At 42.8% G+C, this 12,354-nt stretch overlaps 1 protein-coding gene and 1 long non-coding RNA gene across 4 annotated transcripts in view; one reads left to right on the top strand and one right to left on the bottom strand.

Annotated features, from left to right (window-relative positions):
• The window catches only part of CBLB (Cbl proto-oncogene B), a 130,054-nt gene extending 119,053 nt beyond the window's left edge, over nt 1-11,001 (bottom strand). For 2 of the 3 annotated variants that reach the window (XM_040583137.1, XM_040583139.1), the window contains exons 1-3: nt 10,862-11,001; nt 9,939-10,097; nt 702-952 (exon numbers count right to left, since the gene is read on the bottom strand). In XM_040583137.1, coding sequence (XP_040439071.1) covers nt 702-952; nt 9,939-10,097; nt 10,862-10,975 — 524 coding nt within the window. In that variant the 5' untranslated portion in view covers nt 10,976-11,001. The remainder of the gene's footprint in view (nt 1-701; nt 953-9,938; nt 10,098-10,861) is intronic. The other variant, XM_040583138.1, reaches the window with a different exon arrangement.
• Nucleotides 11,002-11,486: 485 nt separating this feature from the next.
• Nucleotides 11,487-12,354, top strand: part of LOC121083131 — a 146,922-nt gene continuing 146,054 nt past the window's right edge. Inside the window, exons 1-2 of the long non-coding RNA XR_005826245.1 lie at nt 11,487-11,581; nt 11,950-12,143. This is a non-coding gene — a long non-coding RNA (uncharacterized LOC121083131). The remainder of the gene's footprint in view (nt 11,582-11,949; nt 12,144-12,354) is intronic.

Genomic DNA, 12,354 nt, shown 5'->3' with positions numbered 1-12,354 from the left:
AAGATACAGCACATAGCAGAGTAGTTGCCACAACACTGCAGTACCCCTTTCCCTAAACAAAAGAGCAGATTTTGCAGAAGTTCTTAAAATATTATTTTTGAAATACTGAGAAATGAAGTATTAAAAACCTCTTCACTCACCATCAAGAGCACACATAAAGGGGATATTAATCCCTGTTATTCAAACTGAACAACTGCAAATCAGGAATCCATTAGGTTTCTGAAAAGGCTTCTCAGCACCAAACTAACATTATCATCACCTTATGCTAACATCACACAGTGTCTCAAAAATGTGAATATTGTTTTGTTCCATTTCATGACTTGTGAAAGCTCTAAGTCAATATCCATCATGGCTCCCACAGGTTTAGGAACTGGAGGTCAAGCTCAATCCAAGTAACAGTCATTCTCTACCAGAGGAAAAAGTACATATTGTAAGGCTCTGTGAATAAGTAATTACAATGAAATGAATGTTTTATGAAGGAAATGCACTTGGTTTTAAAGGTCACAAAGTGACAGATAAGAGCATACAATGGAACAAATCCAGCAAATTACTGAACTGACCTGCAGGGTCAATGAATCCAAACACTAAGTTTTCTGCTCTTTAAATAATTAAAGATGTCAAAACAGAATGGGTGCAGACGAACAGTGTTAAGAATGCAGACAGGCCAGACAATCTACTTTATATTTAAATATTTCACTTACCTGTCCTGTGACTGCTCTTCATACATTCTTTCCTTTCCTTCTTTGAAGAGTCTTATAGCCCGTTTAGATTTCTTCATCAGACTGTCAATGTAGATTTTAAAATATTCATTCTCACTGAGTTGTGCAAGTTTCTGGTTGTCATCATATTTACTCAGTATAAGTCGCAAATGTTGATAAGTGTCAGGTAAAATGTCAAGTATGTAAGGTGGGCTGTTTTTGAGTTGAAGCTTTGGGTTTTGGCACAATCTTACCTATAAGCGAAAACAAGAGAATGTAAAAGACAAGAAATAAATTGGGGCAAAAACTGATCGAACATCTTAAAATCAATAGGTGGTAAGCATACTACTTTAACCTCCAAGCACAAAAATTTAAATTCTATTTCATTCATACTCCATGAAATTCCAACATAGTTTCTAATGTCAAAGGATGTAAAATTTAACTTAATCCTGCCACATCTATAAAAAGTAAACAACTTACATAGTTTGGGGGTTTGTGTTTAAAGGCAGAATGTCTTTGCCCGCCTACTACATGCTAAGGAGTGTATTATCAAAACACGTACACAACTAATGGCAAGAGCAGTAGTTTCATACAGATCTGTTTCAGGTGAACTCCCCTATGGATGTCTAAATGGCTACTCAGAACTGACTATAAACCATCTTGTCATCTGCTGGCTCTCTCTTTTCTCTATCCAGCAACACAACCTCTTTAGAACCTATGGAATTTGAAGTTTCAGAGGTCTACACAAATGAAAATGGTCTGAACAAATCCAGTGGTTCAAAAGCTATTAGCCACAACAGACAAATTAAGTCGCTCACGAACAGATATTGTAAACCAGGAAACAAAACATTATAAACGTAATGTTTTACAGCTCACAGTTGTAATAGAAGATACCATCTTAATGGACTTGGAACCATCATGTTCCTAAGTGACACAAAAAAATAATCGAATAATGTGTATTACTTAAAAGAATAAGCTTCAGATGAATTGAACACCTTTATTTGAATCTAGTCTGCACTGAAAATGTTTCTGGAAGAAGATAGTGCTTTTGTTTCCCGTACATATACAAGGTTAGAGTAACTATCTCCTGGCTACCTAAATTCTCTGGTAGTTCGTTGTTCTGTAATGTTCTAATCTAGAAAGCAAAAGAGATCGAAACTAACGAGTAGGTTTGGAGTGCTACTGCACCGAGCTATCCACACTCAGCTAGAACACTGAGAGGGACGCACTCTACACATGTGTGTGCAGCTGTACATATGCAAATACTTATGAAAAAAATCAAGGCCATGTGGTATAAAAAGTTTTATAGGTATCATGTGGAGATTGCCACATTATATATTAGTGACTTTGACAGTCTTTTGAGGGAACTAACGAGGCTGCAAAAACATCTTAATACTGCTGAAAGCAGATTACTATTCCTACTAACGTATCAACTTCAGAAAGGTGCAGTCTTGAGCATTTGGGGGCAGGGGGGAAACAAGCTTGTACCCTGTAACATGCACCTCTCTGAACTCAAAGCCGTATTGCTGTTGCTGACCCCTCCCTCAAATTCTAGATCTACACCATTGTGAAATCCACTGCCTTAGGACTGTAGCCACTAATACCTTCATGCACCACAAAGAGCAAAGCAAACAGATAATTGGTTTTTTCCCCCCTCTAAAACATACACACAAACACATGCCAGGCAATTAGATTTAGGTAACTGGGTTCATAGTTCAAAAAGCAAAGACAGACAAGCGGACAAAAGTCAAGAACTAACAAGTTCTTGAAAAAAAATGTCTAGCACCAACAAAACAGTGCAAACTCATAAGCATTACAAAAACGTTAGCACCGTTAAAAAACAGTATTTACAACATGACATTTGCAATCACTCCCCTCATTTCACTGATCCATTGTTACTTTACTGATTTCTTTTATTCTTTCACCTACTAGACCACATAATGGATCAGGAACCCTTCTGATGCGTTGCAGAACAGACAGTCCTTCCCACAGGAAAATTTACAATCTCAGTAGGAAACAAAAAGATAGCAGATGGATGCAGGCAAACAAATATGAATACATGAGCATAACACTTCAACATGTTAGAGTGGTTGAGGGCACCAGCAGCTAAGGATTTCTGGTATAAACAGCAAAGTTTCAAGGCAAGCTCTAAAATAATTCAGTGGCTCGTAAAGGAATTCCTTCTAAATTGAGAAAGAAGCTGGAAACAAACAAACAGAAAGGTAAAAGTATAAAGATGTTTGGACACCTCATCAGGTGATGAAGTCTGGAACCGCAAACCATAACTGCAAAGAGCAGGCAGCAAGACTTTGAAACTGAACATAAGTTATATTTCATATGATAAAGAGAAGGTTGTCAGGATAAGGGACAACATGGTCCAAGTTGTGGGTTTGCAGATGCCTGATATACAAAATAGCAAGGTCTGACTGAGAGCACTTTAGGTGAATGGCTTGATCTGAAAGATTCAGCCACAACTTAAAAGAGCAGTTCAAGTAAAGTAGTTGCCTGAGTGAAGGCAGGATGATGGTGTCACCCCAGAAGATCAAGAAAGGAACTAACAAGAGAGACTTATGAAGGAGATTAAACGTTTTCTTTTAGTTACACTCAAGTTAAGCTGACAGAATTCTTTAAGGAGATTCCAGAAACATGAGCAAAGAATTTTACATGTGTAGACAGATCTGAAAATCATCCCTGCAGAGACGTACGTGAATTTCTTTTTGTAGAAGAGTTTGAAGAACTCAAATCCCAAAGACAGAAGTGAAAACACAGACATTTTTCATCTGAGCTTTTGTTCTCTCTGATTTCTAGTTTAGTGAAAACTTGAAACAGGATTGACATTCTTCCCAAAGCCAACTACAGATGACATTAATCAGTATCACTGATTAGGTGTTACAATCTCCTAGGGGTGGGGGAAACAAACAGCTGAAAAGAGGAAAGTATTCATTCACGGAAAAAATCAGCAATGAGAACAGACCACAAGCAGAGAAGGCTGCAATCATTTTGAATGGTTTATTTATCCTAACTTAATTATCATGAACAATTAATTAATTCTCTTTCTGAAGTTCTCTTTCTGAAGTCTATCTATTTGATAGGATGTTCCAACAAGCAGAATGTAAGCTGTTTCATATATATTAGAAATAACACTAAAAATACAAAACCAGGAAAAAGCAAATTGCTTGTGCTGGTTGGTGTATTTTCAAGTCATTCCATTCAACTATACAAAAAGAACATCCATTTATAAAGAAGGTTTAGTTTCTCTTTGAGATGTTCTAGTAAGTGCTCTTCAGTCCAGCATCACTACATACAGTCATACACACATCAAAACAGGATCCTGTGGTCATCATGGTTTACAAAGCTTCACCTTCTGCTGAATTTACAGAGATAAATAGAGCACACAACTAGAACCTTCAACTCCAGAAGCCGCCTTTAAAAAAGTCATACAAGAACTCTTTTGCAGTACAACTCAAGTAGTCTTACGCCTTCTTATTGAAAAAATGCTAACATTTAGTTTAAGTCAGTGATTCAGCAAAGTAGTTCAAGGCTTTCTTCGCTTTATAGAGTACACAAAGTTTCAGTCCAAAGGAAGTTAACTTTGTAAAGAGATGTCTGGTAAACCATATGGTTTCCAGAGTCAGGATGTCCTGACACGTACCACAGCAGTTCACAATTAAAAGTAAGCAATAAGAAATGACATCTGCTGACGCAAAAGATTTACCAATGCCCCAGCAGTGGCGCACATACCTTTCTTCAAAAGAAAACAGAACTCAAAACAAAAAAAAACAACCAACAAAACATGAAAAATAAACCAACAAAACAAAAACCCCCAAAATAAAGACCTCCATATTGCACTTTACAAAGCAACCCTCTCCAACACTTTAGGAGCGGACATGAATCATATCACTGTGCGATTTGGGTATTGTTATGACTGGAAGTAAGCAAGTATATATTTAGCAAGCATTCAGTCTAAAAAATGAAAAGCAGTCAGTCAGCAACTTCGTAAGAAATCACTCGCTCATTGAAGTAAACTGAGACAAAGCTAAGCTCCTTCAGTACCTCACTCAGGGTAAATCCAGGTATTTACTCCAGAATCACAGAAACCATAGAGCACAGCTCTAATTGCGAAGAACTAAGGCATTACCCTAATCTATCAGAAATAGATTTTGAAAAAATTAACTCGGGAACTTGCAGACAACTTTACTCCAGTGCCTATGGAGAAAAAAAACCCAAACAACCAACCAGACCCCTCTTCCCTCCTCTCCTCTGAACTCTCCCCAAACAAAGTAAATACCACTAGTTATAACATATTTTTTTAAATTATCTGACTTCAGTTATAAGGCATTACTTCACAGCATCTTCAGAGATGAGAGTAATGGATGCCTACTGCACACAGACAACAAACTTCTTGCAGAAGACTATCTTCTATTCACTTTTTAAAGCAAACAAAGTTGAAAGCCCTGGACTGGTCTGACAAAAGAACTTTTGTTCAAGTGTAATAACGGTAGCCCTAACACAATCTGTTTAAACACCTAATGTTAGTGAAAGACAATACAAGGAAAGTAACACAGCTAGAACAGAGTAAGTATCTAACGAGTAGGACATCCGCTAAACAGTTTTCAGCTGCAGTGAATGGACTAGAACAATCAGAGCAGCAGCGCTTGCACACTTGCAAAACTAAACTTCAAAACCCTCTACTGAACAAGTATCTTCTGCCATGCAGCCCAAAAAATGGCAAAGTACTAAAGCACTTTCACAGACAGCATAAAGGTAGCTAGCTCTGCAGTAGGATACCGTACCAGTTCTCCAGAAAGCCACAACACAGTGCTACCAGCAATTCATCTGAAGAAGTTAACCAGGGAGAGGCTAATTGGGAAAATAGATGAATCTGAACATTACGCTTCCTCATCATACATTTCTTCCCACCCGAAGTTACCTTAACTGCAATGCATCATATCTTCCTTCCTGAAAGAAGCCTTCTCATCAAAATACAAGTAGAGGGGAGCAATCACCAAACTTTTTAGTTTGAGCTGAGAATACAGTGCGTGCTTGTTCAACAGCTGCCAGACTGCAACTGAGCCGTGTTTCCATACTGGAGGAACAACCTGATAACAACGCTGATGGCACATATGCACGAGGACAGCTGACTTTGGAGGGTCATTTATACTTTATTCTCATTAGAAAAAGAGAAGCTTCCATTTCTCTGTTTAAATTTTTATTCTTTTTCCACAAACAGCGTACGCAGGGCATAAAACTTCCTATAGACTTTGACCAGGTAGCACACTGAAGAATACCACAGTAATGATTGATGATTGTCTTTTCCACATCCTCTGTGAAACAATGACATTTAATTGACTTGGAAGGTTGCACATTAATGCAACAACTACAAAAAGTGTTGCAAAGAATATCAGCGCACACATATTTTCAACTACTGTGCTCTGTATACTCATTTAGATGCTGTGGAAAAAGTGGATACAGACAAATGTCAATTTAAAGAAAACCACATTACTAAGTTACAGGGGTAATACAGCTTCTACTTACAAAGTCAACACCGTGATCTTTGGAGACACACTCTAATCTGATACAGTCAAACAACTGGGTGAGCCATGACAGAGCACCCAAACAGTTTAGACAATATTGTTAATCTTCACAGTAGAAATTATAGTTATTTTCAATCCCAATGCATAAGAGTATGAAAAAGTGATTGGAAGTGGCTGAAATATTCCCGTTTTTAAAAAATCCTGTTCAGAATGTGTCACAATTTTATCAGCTTGAGACCCACAATAGCGAACTGTGCACAATGGTACTGCCAACTCTAAATAGGCCGAGCAGTAAATTAACTTAACTGCTCCCATGTTTACATAATAGGCATTCTCTCCCAAAGTTGTTCTCAAGATAACCATTATCCTCTGATAATAATGCAAGGCTAGTTTCTAGGTTTTTAAACCATTAGGTTTAGAACCCCATGAAAAAAAAAAATCCCATGTAATTTATACATACTTCAAAGGAAAACTTAAGAGTTATTTGCTAACAATAATATTTTTTATGTATTTAAAGGATATGAACTTTCCAAAACACATACAGTGTTTTAAAAACAGTAATTTGCTTGCTAGCAGTTTGGAGATACACAGTCAATTTGCTTATACAATGCTAGAACTGGAAAGCTGGGCTAGCCTTCCAAACTATAAAAGGGATATTATTCTTTGCATTGCAAAGGAATAAAAGTATTTTTGGTTCTTAGTGGTACAGCTACTGCTTACCCATGAGAAAAGCAGCAGAGAAACTGGACATTGATGCTAACAATTGATGTCCCTCTAATAACGAAATTAGTATTGCAAATTTATATTTAAAAAAAGACACACCAGTAAACTTCAAAAATTACAGATCCCAGTGGATGAAATATAAAAAGGAAGATGCAGGTATAAGATATACAGATAACAATTCACATTCACTGATCACTTACAACAAGATAATTTGTATTATTGTTATTCCCTGCAAGTATGTTGTTTACATTAACTTTTACAAACAGGGCTCTAACCAGGAGCACCCAACATCCTGTCCTGCTGAAGAACTCTTTCAAAACAGTTAACAGAAGTTTAAAGAGATGACACTTAAGCAGAACTGCGACCTTCTGCCTGTTCTAACAGCTGAAGCATCAGCCCATGGAAAACAAGCATTGCCATGAAATCTGAACAATTCCAAAGCATGACATACAGCCAACTCTATACAGGGAAGCCTGCATGGTATCTAAGCAGCCAGAATTTTACATACACCATAAAACCACTCTCACTGTATACTTCTTCGAGAGTAGGAATATTTGTAATATCGGTTAACCCCTTGTTGCTGAAAACAAATAACTCATACAGAAAATCTCATCCACCAAAGGAGGTAATTACAGAAAGAAATGAAGGAAAGGTAAAGACTGACAGTTTTAAGGCAGGAATGTAAACCAGAAATCACTAAGCCCTGCCCCTGTTTCTTAAGGCTTCTCTTTTTTCATCCTTTGGTCAGCATAACTGCTTTTGTTTCTATTCTCCCTTTCCCTAACATCTTTGGAACGGCAGAAAACTTCAGCTAACCATCTTTTTTTGCAGTTGGTGAGGTATCACAGCTATTCTAGTTAAAGAATAAATGAGGATAATGCCTGTTGTTATTACAAGAAGCAAAATAGGCCTCCAAGCCACAATCTTGCCATTGGCAGCACCCCACTGACTATGCAGAGCCTGCTGCTTTCACCAGGTTGACCAGTGACCCACCACAGAAATCACTCCAGAAAAGGGATTTGAAACTACAGTGGATTGAGCAGGTTTCTATTTCCGATTTTAATCCCTGGTTTTGATCTAGACAGAGGAGAAAATGACCTTCCCCTGCCTACTGCCGCATGAGGCTAAGAGACTTAAATTTGTTTGCCAACATATTAAATTTGCTCAAACACATCCTTTCACTATAAGTACCAAATACTAAAAACTCAAGCAGCAAGCTACAGCATTCTCACACTATGACATCACCCTGTCTGGTATACTTTAATATAATTTGGAAATAAAATTTGATTAACTGAGAGCAGCTTAAAGAGGATACATTAAAGATCCAAATTGAGGACACTTATCCAGTAAAATGAGAAAGCAAGCACAGTGCAATGTCCAGCCTTTCCAGTGACTTCTACAGAACAGGCCTTACTGGCTGTTCTGATGCTCTGTTGTAATAGTGATAAACACAGTAATCCTATACTAGTAAAAGCAATCCACAAGTCCAAGCTGTGCGGTTAAGATTTTCTGGTAACCATCAATATACTAACCAATCAGGGGGACAACCTTACCACACAGATCTGTAAATGGCCTGACACGGGGGAATGAAGCCATACATTCCCCACGTGGCTTTAATAACAACAAACAAGATTCCTGGTTTCCAAGCTGAAAACTTCCTTCTACTGAAGATCTGCTTCCAAGTAGCATTTGCAGTTCTTATTACAAGATGCTCAGTTTACAGCATCCCAATCACCAACAAGGAAATGTCCACAAAGCCTCTGTGACAATACCCATTTCTATCAAGGCTGGATTTTAAGTTTATCATCAGAAATTGGGGTGGAAATACAGGTGTTATTCTTGGAGCATCAAAAAGGCCAGCATGCAAGGAGGACTCAGTCAAATACTTTGAAATTACCACTTGTCAAGGTATATTACATAAAATAATCTCTACCATGGCAGTATAACTACTTAGAAACTTTAAGGAATGTTAAACATCTGCATGTTACAAGAGCCACTGGGAAAGCCAACAGTTACACTAACTCACTGAGTTAAAAAGTCTTAACTCCCTCCCCAGACAGACCCAAGGCTAACAGGTAGCAATCCCAACTCCCCACCCGCTTCAAAAGAAAGTTCTTGAAAGGATCACCTCATACACAAAGCAAACTGCCTGCACCTTCTGAACAGTCACCCATGTTATAACCAAACTGTTCCTACCATTGGTAAGGAACTCTCCTAGCCAATCTGTCATCATACAAGCTGTCGTTTTGTACAATACTAAACAAAATGTACTGGGATGGTGCAGAGACCTATAAGATATAAAAAACTATGGTCCATCCCCCTACTTTCTGAAAAATTAGTTTCAGTAGAGTGTATTTCTAGGTTCAAAAATATAGAAAAGTAGTACTTAAAAAAAATCATTAAAATGCAGAACACAGTTAAAAGTTAGGCGTACCATGCTAATCTGTTTACTAAACTGATGAGAGTGACATCCCCAAGTCCCCACGCACATTCCTAAAAGCACAAACATATCCTCGTTGCCATCACAAGCGTGTCTCACAGGACAATTAGCTTAACTGAAGTTTCATACTTCAGAGGTCTTGTTCGCAGACTAACGATGTGATCCAACACGAAGCACACAGAATATGTGATTACAAGTCTAAGTTAAGCAGCTTTTTCGTTAGGACAGCTCTTCAAGTTTGAGTCATTTTAAAGGATCTGAAAATAACAATAGCCTAAGGCAAACACATTTGTTTTCCCTCCACAAACCGAGATTAAAAAAAACATAGCCAGAGGCCGTAGGGGAAAAAAAAAATAAGGGGGGGGGAGTGGGGGGAAAGACGACAAATGGTGCTTAAATAACCTAAACCGCGAGTCCCCTTGCTTCCCCAGGCAGGGGAGCCGAGCAGCCGGAGCTGCAGGAAGACGCTGTTCCCCCATGGGTACGCGGTTAAATGGCCCCATTATTCACCGTGCGGATACACGGAGGCGCACAGACACTCACCACTTTGTCCATAAGCTTCCAGGTCTTCTCCACAGTCCTGCGGTCGGCAGCTGCCTGCTTGGGGGGGCCCACAGCATCCTGAATGGCATCGATGAAGCCCAGGATCCGTCCCTTGCGCGGGGTCCGGCCGTTGAGGGAATTGGCCATCTGGGAGCCGAGCTGGCCACAGGGACAGAGACAGGCTCACACCGCGCCCGGCCGCCCCCGGGCAGGGCAGCGCAGGCCCGGGCACCTCTAGCTGCCACTTTGCGTGACACACCAGCGCAGCCCCACCTGGCCCGAGCCGGGCGCGGGCAGACCCGTCCCGCGTTCGCCGGCAGCGCCGAGGGGCGCAGAGGAACCCACCCTCGCCCCAGGGCCCGGCCCACCCCTCCGCCCGGGCGGCCGCACCGGCGGGCAGCGGGGCCGTGCCCCTCGCCGCACAACAAAAGGGATGAGGGGTCGGGGGCAGGAGGCGCAGCAGGAGCCCGCGGGCCGGGGGCCGCGCTCCCGCCGCGCACATACGTACGGATTGGCACGGCGCGGCCCCGGGCCGAGAGCCGCCGAGGACGGGCTGAGGCGGCCGGCGGGGGGGAGGCTCCTCAGCCCCCCGCGGGGCCGCTTCCTCAGCCCGAGGCGGCGGAGCGCGGCGCAAGCGAAGCGCCTGATCGGACGAGGCTCTCCGCCCTCCGGCGGCTCCGCTGCCCCGGCAGGCGGGTGGAGCGCGTCCCGCACCCCGTCCCGGCCGCCGCGCCGGCTCCCCGCACGCACCCACGGCCCCGCGGGGCTGTGCCCTGCGCCGCCGCCGCTCCGCTGCCGGGCGGCCGCTGCCCCGTAGGGCAGTACGGGGAGCTGCTGCCCCGCCGCCCGCATCGCCCTGCCCGCCCGGTGGGTGTGTGGGGAGAGCGTCCTACAGACACACGCGCGAGAGAGAAGAGACGCACACGCACGGGCCTGTCCGCCGCCCCGCTCGCAGCCCCCGGCAGGCTGTGGTCTCCCCTCACTCCTAGAAAGTGAGGCTGGCTCCCCGGCGGCGGCGGCCCCGCTCCCCGGTACATGCCCACCCCCAGGGCAGCGCTCGGCCCCGCGCATGCGCGCCGGCAGGAGGGCGGGCGGCAAGCCCCCTTCTCGTAGGCGGGAACCACGACCTGAAGATAGCCAATCAGAAGATGGAATTTGATTGGATTGATGTGTACACCAGCAAGTGGGAGTGGAGATAGGAAGGTGGGCGGGGTGGCGGGCGGGGAGAAGGCTTCTGGCACGGGGAGGAGGCGGGAAGGAGGGGACCTGGCTGTGCTGGGAGTGATCGGAGAACTGACCAGTGGCTGAGCCAGGAGGGAGAGAGGTGGAGCTTCCGGTCCCGCCTCCTCACACTTGCCCGTCTGCTTAGGGGTTGAGGGGGTGGCGTGAGGCCTTTTGGTGGGGCTGAGAGGACAGAGGGGCCGGCGACCTCGGGATTGCCCCTGGCCAGAAGGGTTCCGGTGGCTAGCGGTGCGGCCTGGGGCTGCGGCGGGGTGACCCTCCCTCCTTCCTCCCTCCTTCCTCCCTCCTTCCTCCCTCCTTCCTCCCTCCTTCCTCGCTCCCCGCTCTGGTGAAGTTGTGGTGGAGCCTGCTGGAGCGCTGGGTGTTACAAATCCATAGTCGTTATTGCCACCTTTTCGAGGGTTCTGCCTTTACGCTTCTCCTTCGTGCCTTTTGGGGAGTTTGTTGAGGTTTTTTGTTTTGTTTTGGGTTGGGTTTTTTTTTTGTGGCCACAAAGAACAGGAACTTCTTTTCCTTTTGTAGGTCTGGTTTCTTCCCTTGCTTTGTGAGAGGGCTGAGGTTCGTTGTCACTCCCCGCCGTGGAAGCGGGTGCAGGGTGTGAGGGCTGAGGCTCCACAGCCACTTTGAAGGGTGGTGAGGGAATACCTAAACACTTTCTAGTAAGAAATGCCCCTGTATGTATATTTTTTACTTTGCTATGAGCTTTTTCCGCAGGGGGGGATATGGTAAATAAAACCCAACTGATTAGTCTGTTATGCTTTAATTTTAGGGCAGGCGTTCCCCTGATTTGTATATTGCCTATGAGTGCCGGAGAGGAAAGAGCAAGGCTTGCCTGCATAGGCTATGAAACATTTGACTTCAAGAGTCTTTTGAAGATGTTCCAGGGAGTAATTATGCTTTGCAAATGTTAATCTTCTAATTAATTACCATGCAAGGAAAGGAAAATACAACACTTTAAAAACGGTGAGGCTCTTTTCTGAAGACAGTTGTATTAGAGGAGTGTTTTTAAGTTCTGTGTTTTGTGATATATACATTTTGTTTTCCATAGTAGGAGTTCCCTGTCTAAAGAATTTTTTTTTTTAAATTTGTTTTCCCTTTTTCTTAAATTTTTTCCTAATTTTTCTGGGGGTTGGCTTTTAATAAAACAGGAGTCAGGAAAAACAATAGAAAGAAG

Source organism: Falco naumanni, chromosome 2, assembly GCF_017639655.2.
Source record: "Falco naumanni isolate bFalNau1 chromosome 2, bFalNau1.pat, whole genome shotgun sequence".
Classification (NCBI taxonomy): domain Eukaryota; kingdom Metazoa; phylum Chordata; class Aves; order Falconiformes; family Falconidae; genus Falco; species Falco naumanni.
Note: the sequence above shows the minus strand (reverse complement) of the source record. Positions and strands in the feature narration are given on the sequence as shown.